This window comes from Procambarus clarkii, chromosome 81, assembly GCF_040958095.1.
Source record: "Procambarus clarkii isolate CNS0578487 chromosome 81, FALCON_Pclarkii_2.0, whole genome shotgun sequence".
Lineage (NCBI taxonomy): Eukaryota > Metazoa > Arthropoda > Malacostraca > Decapoda > Cambaridae > Procambarus > Procambarus clarkii.
In genome coordinates this window covers 23,246,539-23,269,788 of record NC_091230.1, presented here as the reverse complement: position 1 = coordinate 23,269,788, position 23,250 = coordinate 23,246,539, and the positions used below count along the sequence as shown (strand labels likewise).

At 35.2% G+C, this 23,250-nt stretch overlaps 1 protein-coding gene across 2 annotated transcripts in view; it reads left to right on the top strand.

Annotated features, from left to right (window-relative positions):
- LOC123773199 (uncharacterized) overlaps nucleotides 1–23,250 on the top strand; it is a 394,183-nt gene that overhangs the window by 348,107 nt on the left and 22,826 nt on the right. For both annotated transcript variants that reach the window (XM_069315377.1, XM_069315378.1), the window contains 5 exons: nucleotides 10,259–11,597; nucleotides 16,087–16,266; nucleotides 16,713–16,859; nucleotides 20,495–20,614; nucleotides 22,341–22,370. In XM_069315377.1, coding sequence (XP_069171478.1) covers nucleotides 10,259–11,597; nucleotides 16,087–16,266; nucleotides 16,713–16,859; nucleotides 20,495–20,614; nucleotides 22,341–22,370 — 1,816 coding nt within the window. The remainder of the gene's footprint in view (nucleotides 1–10,258; nucleotides 11,598–16,086; nucleotides 16,267–16,712; nucleotides 16,860–20,494; nucleotides 20,615–22,340; nucleotides 22,371–23,250) is intronic.

Sequence of the window (23,250 nt, the reverse complement as noted above, 5' to 3'; positions counted from 1 at the left end):
ATCCAAGAGCACCAGCAGGTGCCTTGTGTAGTAGTTGCATTACTCCCAGTAGCATAGAAACAAAACAGGCTGCCTGTATAAACTCTATAGTATCCTTAATTCACTCAATAAATTGCTGCTTATAGCTTTAAATTTTTACCTCTAACTTGTAGCTTGATACTAATTTATTATCATTAAATAATCATAATTTATTTCATTTTAGAACAGTATGCAGTATACAAATTTATCTACTTCTAAGATAATTCTTATCCCGTTTTCATGCTACAGGAAGCTATATTTTGTGTAGGGCATTACGGACAACGACACTATTATTGCAAGTAATGATCACATCGGAGCACTCATCTAATCCATTTAAATTATTTTACTTTTTTGGGAGGGGCTGCTCTTAGTGGCTCCTTGGGTGCCAGCTTAATGGATAGCTTCACCCATCTCAATCCACACCAGACCCTTGCCAGTCATTATAAGCCTACTAGAGACCAGGTCTGGTCCCATCTAAAGAAGCACTAGGAACAGGGAATACCCTAACCAAGAAAATAACACCAGAAAAGCAGGCAAGCCAAAACATATAATCAGTAAGATAAACAAAACATAGAAAATGAGGCAAGGAACCTCAGAAACGAGCGAACCACCCAGTCGTACTCTCATTAGTTCCACCTTTAAAGCTGCGCCCTTCTTGATCCACACAGGGCTTGTGTGACTTTGAGGTGGTTAACTTGTCACTCATTCCCCTTTGCATGGGGGTTCTTTCTGGAGCTTTTCTCTACTCCAGTTGAGTACCCTTTTGTTTTTCTCCATGGTAACATAACACCAGAGTCACCAATAGGAACCCTCCTGAGAAACTATTGTTAAATGTAATGAAACGCCTCTTTCTGGTGGGTCTTTGGTGACTCTTTTAGGACCACTCCGTTGACTGTTCAGTAGCTTCAGTTTTCAATCTTCCTTGCTGATTGACTGAGGTTCAGTCGACTTGAGAATGGTCCAGGACGGATCAAAACGTCGTCATCCCTTCACTTTCTAGTGTCTGGTCTGGGCAACATACTTCAGCCACGTTATTGTGACTCATCGCCTGCACTGAGGTTCAAGGCTAGGAAATCAAGGAGAGAGATAAGCCCCTGGCTGTGCACAGGTGGATCTAAAGAATGAACTGCCATATGACCCCAGTGGTTTGTTCATTTTGGAGGATTTGTTCTGTGCTCTGTGTACCAGCTGGTTGTGTGTTTTGGTTAGCCTGCTTTTCTGGTAGCCTTTTCTTTGGTAAAGTGATCTAGTATTCCCTGCTCCTTGTGCCTCTTTAGAGTGGAGCTGGATTTTGACCCCAAGTTTGCAGTAGACTTATTATGACTTGCAAGGACCTGGCATGGATTGAATTGTATGGAGTTATCCAGGTAACTAGCACTAAGAAGCCACCAAGGACCCATCTGTAAGAGTTTCATTAGATTCAATTTTTTTTTCTTAAGATACTTTAATTTAATTGTTTAAATTACCCTAGCCCTTTAATGCACACCGCGTCAGTTATTTCCATTAAAAATATATTCTGAAGTTTGGTGTGATTTATTAAAAAAATTATGTTGACGGTGCATAATAATTCAGTTGAAGAAATTTCCATACAAATGTCTGAATGCCATGTGTAAATTTGAAGAATATACATGTATTTCTTCTTAGAGTTTTTTGGGCTGTTAATTATGCTTGTGTCATAATGTTGAGAACATCAGTTGATGAGGGTTGTGGTTATTTGCAAGAAACTCCAACCAGTTAAATATTGTTTATATGGTAATGTGTCATGCTGACTGATTTCAGTTTTACACTATTTTTATTGATATTATTTGAACTTGGAAGACCATGTTTCCAGCTCAGCAATCATTCCTTTCAAAATGAAAAATTTATATTCAAATTCAGCCTTCCAGTTATTCTTAATATCAACTGTTTCTTCATAAAATAAAAGTTAACAGGGCCTTCATATTTTTACACTTAGTATAAATATACAGGCAGAAATGTCAATTTATTCTGAAGGCTTAATAGCAAGTTGTTAAATAATCCTTTTAAAATCATAGTGTGTATAGTTGTATTATGTCCTTGTTGGCAGTGTTTAGTCTGATTGTGACCAGACTGGTCTGTGTATCCCACCCTGCTTCAGCTTTACTTTGACATCTAATTTAAGGTGCAAGTTGCAATATTTTTTTTTTTTTCAGCCAAAAATAAACATTCTCAACTCCCTATGTAGATGGCTAAGGCTGAAATGTTGAGATTTATTATTATTACTGTATTTTGTTTCCACAGGTATTCAGTATGAACCAAGGATAAGTGAGAAAATATTAATTGTGTGCTTAATATTCAATTAAACAATATTGTGTGTGTGTGTAATTACCTAAGTGTAGGTACAGAATAAGAGCTACGCTCGTGGTGTCCTGTCTCCCCAGCACTCTTTGTCACACTCTTTGTCATGTGTGTGTGTGTGTGTGTGTGTGCGCACACACACACACACACACACATATATATATATATATATATATATATATATATATATATATATATATATATATATATATATATATATATATATATATATATATATATATATATATATATATACATATACATATATATATATATATTTATATATATATATATATATATATTTTATTAAATATGACCGAAAAAGTAAGATTAATAATTCTAACACGAATTTTCTCAATCTTTCGTACATTATGCTTCACTGTTGGAGGTAAATCAAAAATCACTTCTCCAAAATTCATTTTTATTTCTAGTCTGACGCGACACGGGCGCGTTTCGTAAAACTTATTACATTTTCAAAGACTTCACAAATACACAACTGATTAGAACTTGCGTTTCCCTGATTTTATATCTACATTTGAGTGAGGTGGGAAGGGTGATGTGGCATTACATTTGAGTAAGGTGGGAAGGATGATGTGGCATTAGAGGATATTAATAGGGTATTAAAAGTATCAACACAAGACAGAACACGAAACAATGGATATTGAATAGAAGTGTTTGTAGAAAGCCTATTGGTCCATATTTCTTGATGCTTCTATATTGGAGCGGAGTCTTGAGGTGGGTAGAATATAGTTGTGCAATAATTGGCTGTTGATTGCTGGTGTTGACTTCTTGATGTGTAGTGCCTCGCAAACGTCGAGCCGCCTGCTATCGCTGTATCTATCGATGATTTCTGTGTTGTTTACTAGGATTTCTCTGGCGATGGTTTGGTTATGGGAAGAGATTATATGTTCCTTAATGGAGCCCTGTTGTTTATGCATCGTTAAACGCCTAGAAAGAGATGTTGTTGTCTTGCCTATATACTGGGTTTTTTGGAGCTTACAGTCCCCAAGTGGGCATTTGAAGGCATAGACGACGTTAGTCTCTTTTAAAGCGTTCTGTTTCGTGTCTGGAATCCAGACACGAAACAGAACGCTTTAAAAGAGACTAACGTCGTCTATGCCTTCAAATGCCCACTTGGGGACTGTAAGCTCCAAAAAACCCAGTATATAGGCAAGACAACAACATCTCTTTCTAGGCGTTTAACGATGCATAAACAACAGGGCTCCATTAAGGAACATATAATCTCTTCCCATAACCAAACCATCGCCAGAGAAATCCTAGTAAACAACACAGAAATCATCGATAGATACAGCGATAGCAGGCGGCTCGACGTTTGCGAGGCACTACACATCAAGAAGTCAACACCAGCAATCAACAGCCAATTATTGCACAACTATATTCTACCCACCTCAAGACTCCGCTCCAATATAGAAGCATCAAGAAATATGGACCAATAGGCTTTCTACAAACACTTCTATTCAATATCCATTGTTTCGTGTTCTGTCTTGTGTTGATACTTTTAATACCCTATTAATATCCTCTAATGCCACATCATCCTTCCCACCTTACTCAAATGTAATGCCACATCACCCTTCCCACCTCACTCAAATGTAGATATAAAATCAGGGAAACGCAAGTTCTAATCAGTTGTGTATTTGTGAAGTCTTTGAAAATGTAATAAGTTTTACGAAACGCGCCCGTGTCGCGTCAGACTAGAAATAAAAATGAATTTTGGAGAAGTGATTTTTGATTTACCTCCAACAGTGAAGCATAATGTACGAAAGATTGAGAAAATTCGTGTTAGAATTATTAATCTTACTTTTTCGGTCATATTTAATAAAATATGTCTACAGGAAAGACTGCTACCAAAATATACTAATATATATATATATATATATATATATATATATATATATATATATATATATATATATATATATATATATATATATTTTATTAAATATGACCGAAAAAGTAAGATTAATAATTCTAACACGAATTTTCTCAATCTTTCGTACATTATGCTTCACTGTTGGAGGTAAATCAAAAATCACTTCTCCAAAATTCATTTTTATTTCTAGTCTGACGCGACACGGGCGCGTTTCGTAAAACTTATTACATTTTCAAAGACTTCACAAATACACAACTGATTAGAACTTGCGTTTCCCTGATTTTATATCTACATTTGAGTGAGGTGGGAAGGGTGATGTGGCATTACATTTGAGTAAGGTGGGAAGGATGATGTGGCATTAGAGGATATTAATAGGGTATTAAAAGTATCAACACAAGACAGAACACGAAACAATGGATATTGAATAGAAGTGTTTGTAGAAAGCCTATTGGTCCATATTTCTTGATGCTTCTATATTGGAGCGGAGTCTTGAGGTGGGTAGAATATAGTTGTGCAATAATTGGCTGTTGATTGCTGGTGTTGACTTCTTGATGTGTAATGCCTCGCAAACGTCGAGCCGCCTGCTATCGCTGTATCTATCGATGATTTCTGTGTTGTTTACTAGGATTTCTCTGGCGATGGTTTGGTTATGGGAAGAGATTATATGTTCCTTAATGGAGCCCTGTTGTTTATGCATCGTTAAACGCCTAGAAAGAGATGTTGTTGTCTTGCCTATATACTGGGTTTTTTGGAGCTTACAGTCCCCAAGTGGGCATTTGAAGGCATAGACGACGTTAGTCTCTTTTAAAGCGTTCTGTTTCGTGTCTGGAGAGTTTCTCATGAGTAGGCTGGCCGTTTTTCTGGTTTTATAGTAAATCGTCAGTTGTATCCTCTGATTTTTGTCTGTAGGGATAACGTTTCTATTAACAATATCTTTCAGGACCCTTTCCTCTGTTTTATGAGCTGTGGAAAAGAAGTTCCTGTAAAATAGTCTAATAGGGGGTATAGGTGTTGTGTTAGTTGTCTCTACGGAGGTTGCATGGCTTTTCACTTTCCTTCTTATGATGTCTTCGATGAAACCATTGGAGAAGCCGTTATTGACTAGAACCTGCCTTACCCTACAGAGTTCTTCGTCGACTTGCTTCCATTCTGAGCTGTGGCTGAGAGCACGGTCGACGTATGCGTTAACAACACTCCTCTTGTACCTGTCAGGGCAGTCGCTGTTGGCATTTAGGCACATTCCTATGTTTGTTTCCTTTGTGTAGACTGCAGTGTGGAAGCCTCCGCCCTTTTCCATGACTGTTACATCTAGAAAAGGCAGCTTCCCATCCTTTTCCGTCTCGTAAGTGAAACGCAGCACGGAACTCTGCTCAAATGCCTCCTTCAGCTCCTGCAGATGTCTGACATCAGGTACCTGTGTAAAAATGTCGTCAACATACCTGCAGTATATGGCCGGTTTCAAGTTCATGTCGACTAAGACTTTTTGCTCGATGGTACCCATGTAGAAGTTTGCAAACAGGACACCTAGGGGAGAACCCATAGCGACCCCATCTACTTGCTTATACATGTGCCCATCCGGGCTCAAGAAGGGTGCCTCTTTAGTACAAGCTTGGAGTAGTTTCCTCAGAATACTTTCTGGCATGTCAAGAGGAGTACAGGCTGGATCACGATACACTCTGTCGGCTATCATTCCGATTGTCTCGTCCACAGGTACGTTGGTGAACAGCGATTCTACGTCCAACGAGGCTCTTATCCCTGTGGCCCGTGCGCCCCGCAGTAAGTCCACAAATTCCTTTGGAGACTTCAGGCTGAAGGCGCAAGGAACATAAGGAGTCAGCAGGCCGTTGAGTCGCTTCGCCAATCTGTACGTGGGTGTGGGTATCTGGCTAATGATTGGCCGAAGTGGGTTTCCAGGCTTGTGCGTCTTGACATTTCCATACGCATATCCAGGTTTATATTCCCCAATGATCTTTGGCAGGTGGAGTCCGGATTTTGCCAGTATATAGGCAAGACAACAACATCTCTTTCTAGGCGTTTAACGATGCATAAACAACAGGGCTCCATTAAGGAACATATAATCTCTTCCCATAACCAAACCATCGCCAGAGAAATCCTAGTAAACAACACAAAAATCATCGATAGATACAGCGATAGCAGGCGGCTCGACGTTTGCGAGGCACTACACATCAAGAAGTCAACACCAGCAATCAACAGCCAATTATTGCACAACTATATTCTACCCACCTCAAGACTCCGCTCCAATATAGAAGCATCAAGAAATATGGACCAATAGGCTTTCTACAAACACTTCTATTCAATATCCATTGTTTCGTGTTCTGTCTTGTGTTGATACTTTTAATACCCTATTAATATCCTCTAATGCCACATCATCCTTCCCACCTTACTCAAATGTAATGCCACATCACCCTTCCCACCTCACTCAAATGTAGATATAAAATCAGGGAAACGCAAGTTCTAATCAGTTGTGTATTTGTGAAGTCTTTGAAAATGTAATAAGTTTTACGAAACGCGCCCGTGTCGCGTCAGACTAGAAATAAAAATGAATTTTGGAGAAGTGATTTTTGATTTACCTCCAACAGTGAAGCATAATGTACGAAAGATTGAGAAAATTCGTGTTAGAATTATTAATCTTACTTTTTCGGTCATATTTAATAAAATATGTCTACAGGAAAGACTGCTACCAAAATATACTAATATATATATATATATATATATATATTATTAAATATGACCGAAAAAGTAAGATTAATAATTCTAACACGAATTTTCTCAATCTTTCGTACATTTCTTTTCACTGTTGGAGGTAATTCAAAAATCAATTCTCCAAAATTCATTTTTATTTCTAGTCTGACGCGACACTTGAGCGCGTTTCGTAAAACTTATTACATTTTCAAAGACTTTACACATACACAACTGAATAGAACTTGTAAGTTCTATTCAGTTGTGTATGTTTAAAGTCTTTGAAAATGTAATAAGTTTTACGAAACGCGCTCAAGTGTCGCGTCAGACTAGAAATAAAAATGAATTTTGAAGAATTGATTTTTGAATTACCTCCAACAGTGAAAAGAAATGTACGAAAGATTGAGAAAATTCGTGTTAGAATTATTAATCTTACTTTTTCGGTCATATTTAATAATATATGTCTACAGGAAAGACTGCTACCAAAATATACTAATATATATATAATATACACACACACACACATACACACACACATACTGTATATACTGTTTGAGCTCGGTTATCTGAAGCCCGCTAAACCAGATATTTGGCTTATCCAACCAAAATCTCATCTGGATAATTTTCTAGCAAATATATCCGGACAGAGATCTGGATACTGTAACTAGAGAATATTTTATGTAAATTTTCAAGAACTACACATTTCAAGATCTACAGCATCAAACAAGAAGATGAACTACAACAAGGTCAGCTGAGGTTTCTGTTTAAAAATATATTTATTGATTTATAAAGTGTTTGGAAATTAAAATTTTGTTGGTTATGGTACAAAAATTGTTGAATACTGTATGTTTATTTCTGGACCTTCCTAGTAAGAATTCCTGCTTATCTGGATGTCTGACTTATCTGGTGAAGAGTCCTTCCCACAGTCTGGATAAAGGAGCTTAGCTGTCTAACATGTCTAAATGAAAATCTGGCAGCAGGTCTTCATTTAGACATGTTTCATTGAACATGACTGCATATTCTGTGTTCATACATCCTTGTTTATAGTGCACTCTACATCACATCACGATTTTTGATGTGATGCCACATCAAAAATCCTTGTGATTTGCAGTGCTCTACTTTCAGCCATTTCACTTTTAAGGCAACACTATAGATATCTCTATCTACCACTTGTAGCCCCTTTCTATTCAGACTAAGGCCTGGTCAAACACGTAATGTAACCTAAATGTTTTTACATTGTTGTTTAACATTTTACATATACACTAGGGTTACGATAGTACAGTCGGGTTCATTCTCGATGCACACTCGAGAATTCAAGGTTCGAATCCCAGGTGGGACATAAATTGTTGGGCATATTTCCTTTCACCTAATGCTGCTGTTCACCTAGCAGTGAGTGGGTACTCAGGAGTTAGTCAGCTTGTTGTGGGGTTGCATCCTGGGCAGGGTCAGTAATTTCGCCTCGGGGGAGGAGGGGTAGGGGGAACCTCAATATAAGTCTACCATGTATGTACACACTCTGGCTTCCTGTCTCTCGACACAAGGGCCTCGGGAGCCTCGTAGCCTGGTGGATAGTGCGCAGGACTCGTAATTCTGTGGCGCGGGTTCGATTCCCGCACGAGGCAGAAACAAATGGGCAAAGTTTCTTTCACCCTAAGTGCCCCTGTTACCTAGCAGTAAATAGGTACCTGGGAGTTAGTCAGCTATCACGGGCTGCTTCCTGGGGTGTGTGTGTGTGTGTGTGGTGTGGGGAAAAAAAAAAAAAAAAAAGTAGTTAGTAAGTTAGTAGTTAGTAAACAGTTGATTGACAGTTGAGAGGCGGGCCGAAAGAGCAAAGCTCAACCCCCGCAAAAACACAACTAGTAAACACAATGAATTATTATTAAACATTAATAACATTTTAATCATGAAAATTAATGTTGAGGTTACATTGTGTGTTTGCTGGACCTACACTATAGTCCCTTCTTGCATTAAGTTTTAATTTCTGCCGTCATATTTTAATAACTCGGTCTACTCTGCTGTATAGCTTCTTTATTTGACCTGGTGAATATTAAAGAAATTGAGTAGAAAGAGTTTGACCAGTTTTGTTTTAGTGGCTTTGTTTTAGTTTCATAATAATCACACCTCCTCCATTATTTTATTTAAATTGCCATCACACATCTATTAAAGTATCCGTGAGCCCGAAACATGTTGAATCATGTATCTTCCATACCCGATGGATATGACTCGTGGATGGTTCGATGGTTACATGGATAATGCTTATGATAATCTGCTGGATAAGCAGATAAAAATAAATTAAATCTGTGTTTGTTGCACATATTTCATCATTACTCATTTAATAACCAATTTGTTGTCTAGTTGTGGCTCAAAAAGTAATATATGGGCCTAGTCAGATATCCAGAATCTATCAGTCTCATTGTCACAGATAATGTAATGGTTCAGTGATTTTATTTCCAGTACTGGTTATTTTGTATTTTATTTGTTAATTTAAAGAAGAGAAATATTTGTCAGATGAAACTTTTAAAATTAAACATGCTAAAAATTTGATTTTGAAAATATGGTTTGGGATAGGTGTGATGTATAATTAGTAAATGATCCGTGGTAACAAATATAGAGGTGTAAATGAAGATGAAAGTCTCAGAGATGTGTCAGATTATGAATAAAATGTTTTAGAAATTCAGCATTCAGCCTGTTAAGCTTTTTCATTTAGACTCATTGTCAAGTGTGAATGGATTTACTTAATTTTGTTTGCAATATATTGTAACATAATCTTTGCTCATTTCTGGATAGGTTTATTGCATCTGTTGCATCCTATTGGTTTGTGAGTCCCAGATAAGTTTGTAATCATTTCTTCCACTTTCACATTTGGTATACAGTATTTTGTTGGAGAGTCAGAGTGGGTAGATGTTTGATTTACTTGTTGGGTTTTCTAACTTCTTTAAGTCAGTTCTAACATTTAGATGCTAAACTCAGTAATATGAGCACCTTATTCCATTATTGTGCCTAGTCATGAAGCAGGTACAGTCAGCTGTTGACCACAGCTAGTTATTCAACTGCAGTATGTTGATACGCTAAACTAGATGTCTGACGTAACTAAAAATATTGTACCTAAGTATGATTTTTTGTAATATTAAGGCCTAAGAAGTACTTATTGGAATGTTAAGATTTAAGATGTATTTTTAGAATATTAAGATCAAAGAAGTATTTCTCTTTTACAGTATAATTTTCTGTGTTGCATGTCATGAACCATATCATTTTAATACTGTACTTCAGAAAAATAAGTTAATTTGCTTCTCCTTGACTAAAATACAAATTAGCTTTATCCCCTTTCCACAGTGCACCAACAGGAGAAACTGATTATGACTACGACAGCAAGACGGCCAAAGATGAGCAAACAGATCTCGGGTACCAGAATGATCAAGAGGGTTGGTATGACAAGGACAAGATAGATGGGTATTATGGTGAATATGGTAAAGAGTGTAGTAAAGATGAAGGTTACCAGAATGATAAGAATGATGATGGCTATGCTGGAGAACAGTATGACATGTATGGTTATGACCAGTATGGGCAATATGCAGAATATGACCAGTATTACGGGTATGATAAAACAGGTGAAAACTATGATTATAGCCAATATGGATACTATGGGGAAGATGGATGGACCTACTATCAGAATTATGATGGTTATTATGGGTACTATGATGAAGCTGGTGTCTTTCACAATTATAATGAGAATTATAATTATGCTTATCGTAGTAATGAGCATTTGGACTCAATGGCAGAAATGCAAGGTGATGGTAGCAAAGTGCCGGTTACTTCCAAGATGATCACTGCACCCTCCAGCCTCGCTTCAGTCTACACTACTACCACCTCGGCCATCACCACTACTAAAGCCCTCAGTTCGGTGCTCACCACCACCACATCCTCCTCCACCACCACAAAGCCTTTGGGTAACCATGTAGCACCCACACAAAACACACAACATAAACCTGATGGTGGCTTATTTAACAAGCTACTTCCGCAACTCCCTATCTCCCTTTCATCCACTCACACCACCACCACCACTGCTGCTACCATCACTGCCACCACCACCACAGTCACCACCACACAATCCAGCCGCCCGTTTATGCAGTTAACCGTTCCACAGGCTCAGCCACACTTAGCACAACAGACAGCACAGCAGCGGGCAGCTCAGCAACAAAAGCAGCAAGCTAAGCCTGCTGGTGGTGGTTTTGGACTATTTGGTAGTATTGGTAGTATGAATAAAAAAGGTGGCCTTTTTAATGCCATGTCTGGCATAACGTCCAAGATGAGTGACACATTGAACACAGCTGTTAAAGAAGTGTCTGCAACAGCTGCTGCAGCTGCACAGCAAGCTAATGTTGCAGCTCATCAAACAACAAAAGCAGCAACAGCAAAAGCAGCTGCAGCAGCTAGAGGTGCAGGTGTTGTCTCATCACACCCAACAGCAGTGCCTACCACAGCTGTGACTACAACTCACAAAACTACGGTTCCTCATTCTGCGAAACCCTCTTTAGCCGGAACAAGAATGACCTTGACCAAACAGGAGAGTGTGAGAAGTGATAAAATGCCTGGAGATGATGCAGAAAGACGATCTTTGGCTACACTTCCAGAAACCTCAGATCCTACCTACCAGACAGATTCCCTTGACCAGGTGAGTTATTATTATCTGCATCTTGCAATCAGTGGTATTATCAGATACAATATTATCACTTGTATATTTTTATAGCTGATTATATTCCAGTGTTCAAGGAAAGTTGATCAATTATAACTTGAGTTTCTCTCATAATCTTAATGAAATATTTGTATCATGTAAAATAACAAAAAATAATTAAGCAGTGCAGTATATTTAAAACTTGAAACCAAGTCAATATTATTTTATTATCAAGCTATTACTGAAAAAATTGGGCTCAACGCTACCTGGTCTGCTCTTCTCAGACCATGTTATTTATAAGAGTTTATCTTCAGACAAGTGAGATAAGAGCTACATTAGCATGTTGAACATATATACACACACACACACACTCCATGCATTATCTTGTTTTCTTTATATTTACATAGCCCTCTTCTCCAATGGTAACCCCTGACTTGGTAACCCCTGACCCTTGAGGGACTTGAAGTAGAGGGGGGTAGAAATAGCCTAAGCTGCTCTATCCCTTTGAGATGTATTTATTGCTTATCTCAATAAACATACTTGAACTTGAACTTGAAGTGACTTGATTTTTTTCTAAGAGGAATGCAGTAGAACTCATTAACATTTACTTTATTCATTGTTATTGCCCAGTTACCAAACACACCAAAATATCTTAATGTCAGCCCCTCTCACCTCTGGCATAATTAGTAACAGAACTACTGATCACTATCCTACCTTTCATGTCACAAACAAATAAAATACTATTATATAATAAATTAACATTTAGACTACACAGCAAAAGAGCTATGAGAAACCCCCTAGTAGTGCTTAATTTAGCATACAGTACTTTACTAATTTCTAACTAGCTCAACTTCAGAACTCAGAAGAATACTAATGATGCCATTATTAGTTTACATGACTTAAAAGAATACTAATGATGTCATTATTAGTTTGCATGACTTAAAAAGAATACTAATGATGCCATTATTAGTTTATATGACTTAATCTTCTTAGCTTGGCGTATAGTCGAAATTAATTCCCCATTAGCTTCACTGTCATCAACTTTCCCAATGCTACTGTTAAATAATCACTACCATAATTTTAACACTAGTATCTTTGAACATGTTAACTATATACCGGCACAGATATATTCGCTAGTTTTAAGTATATGTACTTTTGTTTAAAACTGACTATAAGTGATAACGTATAAATTATTGTAGTTTTTTTATGTATACCAGTTAGTAGTTTTAATGCCTTTTTTTATTTTAAGAGTGTTTTTTCACCTTCTATTTTACAAGTCACTGCAAATTCCTAATGTAAACCTCAAACTACTTCGTTAGCTTTAAGAGTTGCCTGAAATACTGTCCTTGTTAGTGGCTGTATGATAATGTATACACACACACCAAAATTAAAAAAAAGATAAAAAGAAAGATAAGCCTTTATTATTTCTTGTAAATTTTTTAATAGATTAGTGAATTAATAAATTAATAAATCATAAGAGTTATAGCCTTTGATTTTGTTATTATTGGCATCGGACATCATTACTATGCTGAGATGTGAACCCTATTGTTATTTTCCTAGTTTTGCAGCATGCAATATAATAATATTAATAATAATAATAATAATAATAATAATAATAATAATAATAATAATAATAAAATAATTTACATATAAACAAGTGCATGATTACATAGATATTTATAATTTTTTATAATCCCTCTATTGACATGCAACTTTTTGGGCAAACCTTAAGAATAATATCTTTTGCTGTAGGTAATACATTTAAAGAATAGCGATGTAAGCTAATATATAAATGCACAGTATATTAAAATTTGGAGTTTTGTTTTCTAAGTTGATATTTTGCTCTTAAAAAGTGTAAACTACTTCTTATTTGTAGCCTTTGTGGCACTAATTCCAGTAGTATTATGAAAAAATATATGTCCTACGACTATATAATTTAACATTATACCCACCTTTCCTAAGCAGTACCCGCTTGTTAACTAGTTAACTAAAATATATCCACAGATAATAATTACAGTACTTTGTGTAAGATTAGCGATGTTTCTGGTAGCTTCTAAATCATTGTAAATTGTCATTAAATAAGTCAATAATTATGTTAGCCTTGCCTGAAGTAGTGTGCATATCAGTAGCTTTGTAAGAATGTATCTCAACCTAACTTATTAGTTTGTAGCTATTCACCTTACTAATATGAATGAATTGTATACATTTACCAAAATGTTTACAAAACACACTGTACCTTCCTGTAAGTCTATACCAACATTGTTATGTGACCCATTGTTATTTTCTGGCAAGTGTTTAAACAAAATTTAGAATATTGTATATACCCCCAGTAAATAAAATAACACAGTACTCTCTTAAATCAGTAATTCTTTGATTTTAAATTCTCTGATATCCAGAAGTTTTTGTCAACGTTCAATTTAATTTAATTTAAGGATATACATAATCTCTGTATATTAAAAAATGTGGTGTGCATCAACAGATGATTATATGACAGGTGTGCTTCAATTGTTTGTTTACTTTCCCATATTTCTCTGTAGTGACTAACTTTTGGGCTTATGTCTGCTCTGCAAAATGTTTCTTCTTTGTACTTAATGATGCAAGTTTAATAAAAGTTGTGACTGTTAGTTTTAAAATGGGAAAGGAATCATGGTCTAGCATCTAGCTCATGTGAGGGGTGACTGCTAGCATTAAGATGGGAAAGGGATCATGGTCTAGCATCTAGCTCATGTGAGGGGTGACTGCTAGCATTAAGATGGGAAAGGAATCATGGTCTAGCATCTAGCTCATGTGAGGGGTGACTGCTAGCATTAAGATGGGAAAGGAATCATGGTCTAGCATCTAGCTCATGTGAGGGGTGACTGCTAGCATTAGGATGGGAAAGGGATCATGGTCTAGCATCTAGCTCATGTGAGGGTAAAGTTTTGTGGCTAAAGTTGGTGTTGATGTTTGCAAGTACTATTCTGTACCCCTACAGAGTTGTGATCCATTGAGTAAGCAAGTAATATGAGTGGCAATATATGGGAATATGTAATTTCTTGCACTCTCTGTAATTATGAAAGTGTAATTACTGTGTGGGAGTTAAAATTGTGATGCCATTTTCCTTATAAGCCATCATACAGTGTTTTGAAGCTTCCAAATGTGTTGGTATATCCTTCCCTCTAATATATTTCATCTGTCTTGACTCTTTGAATTTTTGAGGTATTGTTTTGTCATTTGAAAGTATGTCGTCTTGTTCTTGATATTGTGTGTTTAAACAATTCTTTCGGTAATTTTGTTGATTCCTATCAGAATTTTTGTCTGCAGTGATCATATCACTCCATTTTCCTTATGTCTACTAGATTTGGCATATTCAGCATTTCCTCCCTTTTCTCATAATTCTTAGTTTTTGGATCAGGGAGCCATTTAGCTCCCCGAAAGCATTTTTCAATCCAAGTATTTTACTGCAATAATGCCAGTGTAGCATTATGCCTCTTGACTATGCCCTTGATAGGGTCATCTGGTGATAGTTTACTATTTAGTTTCACCCATAAATATCCTTCCTTGATTAAAATTGTTCAGAATCTTTTCATAGAATGTATAATCTGACTGTGGCCTGGTTTCACTTACCACATACTTCATTATCCATATTAAGTTCCATGTGCCATGCACGGCTTCATGCATTTTCGTAAAATTTCATGCTCCTCTCAGAAATAGGTTAGTAGTCTTATGGATAATTTGGTGCCCTGTTTAGCCCCTAGCATTTTGAACCTCTCATATACTCGAGTTGATTTTTGTCTTACAGATATCCCATAGATTTGAATTAGGGCTAAACTATTGCATCTCTCATGCTCTTGGCTTAATTATCAACATTTGAACTCTCAGTGTCCTGAGTTTTGTCTTATGTATTTGATCCTTTTATATTCTTACTTAGGATTTTCTGTATTCCTTATTTCCTAGTTGTGCCTCATTCAAAATTTCTCATCTTCCCTTTGTTTCTAAATGAACATGGAAATTGTTCAATATTCAAGTGGCTGAGCCTCACAGTGAACCTAAACTTTCTAAACCCGAAACTTTCTAAACCTAAACTTTCTAAACTTTATGCCTGAAACGCTTTGCGTAATAGTGGCTTTAGGCATTGTATGTACTAGCTCTATCTATAAGTCCACCAATCTTTGTAAAAATTTCTTGTATGTATGTACCTTACCTAAATAAACATTTATTTATTTATTTATTATTTATAAACAGTCAAGTTCCTTGGTTAAGTACCATCTGTTTTCTTGTTTTGTGAATTAGATTCACTTGAGATTTCTTAACACTGGTTGACCAGCACTTTACTTTTCCTTAATTTGCATATACAGTATATTATCTTTCCTGACCTTGACTGAAACTCAGTTTGGTTTTAAGGTTCCTACTCTGTTCTATGGCTATATAAACAAATAATTATCCCATGAAGAAGTTTGTAATCCATGCTGCTCCTTAGCATGGGTAGCTTATTCTCTCTTTTCTACAGGCCTCTTTATGGCAACAAGAGAGCTATGAGACAGCACACACAGACAAATCACAGCATCGACAAGACAGCTTTGAAACTGCACCTGATGATTCCATCTGTGATGAAGAGGAGCGTGGTCGTGATGACTACTATGATGATTATTATGATGATCGGTGGCCTAGAAGACCTTATGACTCACGTGTAAGTATAAAGTGGCATTCATCAACAGGTGCTCAAACAGCTCATCTTCAAAAATGCACATGGCTAAAAAAAATTCTGTACAGTATTATATTTTTTTGTAGGCTAATAATTTATCTAGCTTAGGCATGTATTTCTTCATAATTATAATGCATTATTCTTAAATAGATTCAACGAGAGGACAGAGTGCCATTTGTCCTTAACATTACAGTAGTCTAGCTTGCATCGTGTCTTTCATGTAGTATAGTGCAAACCTCCAATAATTAAAAACAAAACATTAAATCGTCCTGTCACCTTTAATCACCTAACCAGGACGTAGTTTTTGTAGCTAAATTGCATTGATGAGACCTGTAAAAAAGAGCATCAGGAAGCCAGTGAAGAGAGTTAAGGATGATAAAACCCACTTTAGCTGTAGATGTTTGCTAAGTTAAGCCTCTGTAACCCATAAGGACCCATACTACGAAGACGATTACTACGACGATGATCGCCGTTCTCGATACTATGAGGATGACGACTACTACAGAGATTCCTTCGAGAATGATGAGGCATCAAGCATTGTGGATACTGAGCGAGGCCTACCTCGTTACCCATCTCAGGTGAGAGGCTGTGCAAAATGACCACCACCAGTATCTCTCTGCTTCAACACTATCTTGCTTTGTAAATCAACTAATCACTATTTTTCCTCTTTTCTCTGAAATTTTGAGTCAAATGGATCCATCTTCTAGTTTACAGGTAGGTTTTAATTTGCCAAGTTAATTTTTAAGAAATAAAGTTTGAGGAATGAAAACAAATAAAAAATTAATATTTGAAAATAACAAAACTTCACTAAGTCTGTTCAGTGCTTGAAAACAAGATCATTAGAAATCACATCATCTGATTAACAGTACAGTACTGTTAGTATTTCATAAATCTGTCTTTTGCAGTATAGTACTGTATTAACTTTAGCCTGAAGTAAAGGATAAAATCCTGAATTAAATCAACTGTACTGTATATTTATTTTGAAGCTAACATAAGGTTTGTATTGATAATGTAGTTACTAGGTCAAAGATCAATGGTCTCGGATTGTATAATATTCATTCCTATGTTTGCTTAGTAGGTATACAAAGGATTGCCTTTAGTTGCACATCACATCATATATAGTCATAAAGTTTCATCCTGGGCTAGTAGGAAAAATTTATGTTTTTTAAGGTTATATGAGTAAATTAATGGTGTTAGGCTCCAAAATAATATACTGTACCTCTTATGTATAATATTGTCCATTATTTGGAGTAAAATTTTATTATGCACTGTAAGATTTTGTATATGGTAAAAGTGCAAAGATGATGATAATGATGTGTTGAAAAGTTTTCCTCCTAAATTATTAATAATAATACAGAGAGAATAATCACACTATCATGACGAATCAACGAGAAAATCAGTAGGAGCCGTGATGGGAGTTAAAACCTATGCACAGGGTGTTCCCAGGCACACGCTCTAGACAACTAGGCCACGACATGGTCACCATGTTGTGGCCATCTTAATAATAATAAACTCTGGTGACCATCTCAGTAATAATAATAATAATAATTTCAATCACCTGGGCTGTAGGAGACTCGAACTGCGGACCCACGCATGTGAGACAGAAGCTCATAGCCCTGTCGAATAATAATAATAAATAATAATAATAATAATAATAATTATTATTATTTTTATTCACAAGAATGTGTGTGGTGCAAAGAACATAAGAGAACATAAGAGTAATGTACAATTGAAAGGACAGGAGTTACACATAATAATGCCACTATTAATAATGCCACTATTAATTAATAATATTAATAATGCCATTATTAATAATGCCACTATTAATGAAGCCACTATTACGCAAATCGTTTCGGGCAAAACTTAGAATTTAGAATTGACTTTAGATCAAGGACAAACTTGAGATTTTAAAAGTTCTGTGTGACAAAATGTAAGCTGATGATTTCACATTGGATAGTCTGTAATACAAAATATATATATATATATGTGCATTTTCAGCAGAGTATATTTTTCCAGTATGTCTCAGTGACGGTGTTAATATATTCATGTCACATTATATGAATGGTTTTCATATGTTGCTTACCAAGTAATTAAGGCTTAATGAAATAGAAAATACAGTATACATCTTAATTCAAAGTCTTTTTATATGTGACTTTTCTGCCATGATCCCTTTGAAACTTTAGGAAACAGCTTCACACAGATTCTTCAGACCAGCATAGTAGCCACTAAAATATTAAGACTGAAGGAACATGTCAAATTTTTCTTGGAAAATTATTTTTTTGTAACCTTTGGCAAAAGCAAAAATTTATTAATGCTGGAAAATTCCCTACTTGATGAGACAAGCATTTACTGGCATTTATTTAAAAGTATTAATCTGATTTTTCACACTTTATTAAAATTTATTCTGGTACGAATACAAGCACAATATATTTTATCTCCATAGTAGATCAACAGCTACTGTTTATTAAAATGTAGATAAACACTAGGTTGAAAAGAGACTTCATTGGAGATTACATTTATCTTGAGGTTATCTTGAGATGATTTCGGGGCTTTAGTGTCCCCGCGGCCCGGTCCTCGACCAGGCCTCCACCCCCAGGAAGCAGCCCGTGACAGCTGACTAACACCCAGGTACCTATTTCACTGCTAGGTAACAGGGGCATAGGGTGAAAGAAACGCTGCCCATTGTTTCTCGCCGCCGCCCGGGATCGAACCCGGGACCACAGGATCACAAGTCCAGTGTGCTGTTTAGCCTGTAGGGATACTATAAAATCTAATAGAGATACACCAGACTTGTTGTTTATAAAGGAAAAAGTAGGAGAGGTGAAGGTGGGAGTGAGGTCAGGGAAGTGAAGGTGAGGGTGAGGGGAGGCCTTACAGCTGAGTAGACATCGCTCGGAATTCGTAGTCCTAAGGTTCCGGGTTCGCTCCCCGGCGGAGGCAGAAACAAATGGGCAGAGTTTCTTTCACCCTAATGCCCTTTTCACCTAGCAGTAAATACGTACCTGGGAGTTAGACAGCTGCTACGAGCTGCTTTCCGAGAGGTGTGTATAACAAAAACAAGGCCTGCTTGAAGACCGGGCCGCAGGGACGCTAAGCCCCGAAATCATCTCAAGATACCCTCAAAATGGGAAGGTTGTGGGAGGTGAAGGTGGGAGGGGGAGATCAGGGAGGGGAAAGTGAGCTATGAAGGGCCTTACCAGAAAAGGGAGTTCCATTACATTCAATACTTGGTGTTTCAAGTAATATTGCAGTAAGTGCGATAGGAGATATCTGTAATTGTGGTGATTTATGGTATCTGTAATCATCAAGCACTTTAATACTACTGAACTGATTTAATGGCATTTCTGCATTGCTACACCACTTGTTAATTCAATATACTGTACACTATAAAGATATAAGCTTTGATTTACATAAGGCCTCACCTCCGAGATCACATCCTACCTTCACTTCTTTTGTTTTTCCTTTTATAAACACCATTCCTGTATAGCTCTGATAGATTTAATAGTCTTTACAAATTCAATTTCACCTTCAATAAAGTCTACTCTTAACTTGGTGTTTCTCTACATTATTGACAATATTTTGTGCTCTCTTTAACCCTCTGTAAAGTGAAAGAAACCTTTTAACTCAATTTTAAATTAACATTATAATGGGAGAAAGTAATTTGTTATTATATTCTGTCATTAGACAAAACATGTCTATAATCAAAGCATCTTGTGTTTTATTTTATTATTTCAGTCATACACTTGTGGCACTGCATGCTTATATCATATGATGAGATCCAGGCAATCTCTACTTACTATGTACATTAATTTTAACAGCCTTTTTTTCTTCAGTATGTTGCTTCTTGCTTTCCATTCTAAACTCTCATGCCAAGGTAAGACCTGTAATGTTAGTGGTAAGTTCTTTGGCATCTCATTTTCAAACCTAATTACATTTTTATATATAATACTCACTCATTTACTCTACTCCTCCTTACTAATATTTAATAAAAAGTCTGACAAAATAAATATTTGAATAGTTGCTTCTATAATTGTTGATAAATATATATATGTACAGAAATCTATATATCTCTATTTTTGTGTTTTTTTTGTAAAGACATGTAGACTATAAACATGCAGTTGCCAAAATAATTTAACTCATTCTACGAAGACTACTCTAGTTGTATTAATTCCCTAAAGATTACTCATGGTATTGACTGAGAATGTTGTCTCAGGGTTCAGAGGAAAGATTCGTGGAGGGGGACGCACAGTATTCTACTGAATATGAAAGTGGCACAGAGTCCAGGGAAGCCGTCAATGCAAGGATTGAACCATACCCTGGAGACCTTAGCAAGGTGAGTCACTACTGTGTCTTAGGTTTAAGGGGAAGAATGTGAATCTCAACACTCACCTCAGTCAGTAGCAGAGGTTGAGAAAGAGGATGTGATGGCTGAGAAAAGCCATATGAACATCTTCAGAAGCAGAGTTATGAAGAGGTGGAGGAATTACAGCCACAAGGGATCCTTCCCATCAGAAGCTGGCTGATACAGCTCACATACAAGAAGCTCTGGTGAATTATGCCATCAGAAAAATTTGCGGTATGAAGTAAAAGGTCAGAAATAGAGGCACAAAGTTCTAATAATGAAATTTTACATTATAATATTTAGACCCTAATCATACTGTACAAGTCAGAAAATGCATGAGAGGGGCTTCTTCACAAGGTGAGCATTTTAGGATAACACAAAAAAGGATCCTGGAAATAAGAAGTGTAGCAGGAACCAAGAAAAGTAAAACACTCATCCTCTACGCTCATCAAAAATACAATATCAAAGCTTACTGTCATGTAAAACTAAATCAATTAACCTAGTGTGTAGGTCTTAATATGATGGTGTTTGTTTTGGTTCTTGTTATACATTTATATGTTTTGTTAAATGGCACAGATCTCAAGTAAATTAACACGACCAAGAAAGGTAAGTAAAGGCTTTAGTGCGGCATTAGTGTTGTTGTAGAGGTGTACATATGTCTTGATCTGTACATTTGTGGTAATGTTGTACATTTGTTATGACCTGTTCAGTATATATTGTTGACAATTTTTAACATACCCAGCGGTTTGAACATGTAGCATATTTTTGAGTTGTTAGCTTGCAACACAGTTTGTTCTTAAGCTATCTTTAAACTCGTCAAAGTGTGCACTTGTAACAAATTTATGACATCATATCTTCTTAGGGTTTGAACTTAAAATATCTCGTAGCTGAATGTGATGCACACTCAACTCAAATATATTTTTTCTCTGATCCTAAATTTTAACTTGAGATAGTTTGTTCTGAAATGTGCATTTTGCACAGCAGTTGACTGTAATATGAACTTAAACATCATAATTTTATGTGCATTTTTAACACTCTTAATAAAAAATATACATTAAGCCTTCTTATGTTATGTGTTCTAACATCTGGAAAAGCTATGATATAAGGCTTGATGCAAATTGTTAAATGGAAAATGCTTTGCGGTCTTGGGTTTTTCTCTTCCTTTGATGTAATGACACGCCAACACTCATCTGAACTTTATATATTATAATAGATTAAAACTTGAATATATACATATACAGGTATATATATATATATATATATATATATATATATATATATATATATATATATATATATATATATATATATATATATATATATATATATATATATATATATATATATATATATATATATTTATATATATATATATATATATATATATATATATATATATATATATATATATATATATATATATATACTGTATATATATATATATATTTATATATATATATATATATATATATATATATATATATATATATATATATATATATATATATATATATATATATATATATACAGTATATATATATATATATATATAATCTCATATATACCACATTCATGCATATATTTTTAACAATTCTCATATGAAAAATTTCTGAAAACAAACATATAATCATCCAAATCAACTCTCTCTATTCCAGTTTTATCTTCTTTCTATCTTTTCTTTGTTATTCAATACTTCTTTCTATTCCTTCTTTCGTAGGCAAAAGAGGAGAAGCCAAAGGAGTCTAAGGTGAATATTTCTGTTTACATTAATCCTGCTAGATTTTTCGTACTTTAGTTATTTTCGCTTGTCTTTCGCGTGTAAATTTTAAAATTCATAAAGTTTAAATCAAATTGAAAATGTGAAAGTCTTGACTGCAATGCTCTTTTTTAAGAAAGTGTTAGATACTATATGTAGAGTTTTCAATTCATTGTCCTTGTACATTATCATGCTAGTTTTGTTGAAAGAGTTTTTTTTAAAGTTGATACCAAAGTGATGTAATAGGCAAATTTATGTAGCTTTTATTTATAATTATAAGTGTAAAATTTTGCGTATATCTTGATTGCAACAAGGAGTTAAAGATTTTGACATGTTTTGCATTTTAAATCAATTTGCAAGTCATAGATTCTTGAGTTCATTAGTCAACTTGCATTGTTTATATGGAAGCAGATCGGTGCATTATGTTGTCTTGATTACCCTGTCTCTTCAGCGAGTTAACTTCTTCCATGTTAGTATTTCATTGTCTTGCCTTAGTCAAACGCATATATATATATATACTGTATAGCCTCTTTTACCTGTAGTAATACGATGCGTCCTGTTCCATTAATATCACCATAATTTATACGGTATTTTTAATGCAATGGATGAAGCAAGTTTTCATAGTGCAAAATATGGTTGGTCTTTTTCATGTAGTTAAAGTACCAGTTATATAAATATAAATAAATATATATATATATATATATATATATATATATATATATATATATATATATATATATATATATATATATATATATATATATATATATATATATATTTATATATATATATATTATATATATATATATATATATATATATATATATATATATATATATATATATATATATATATATATATATATATATAT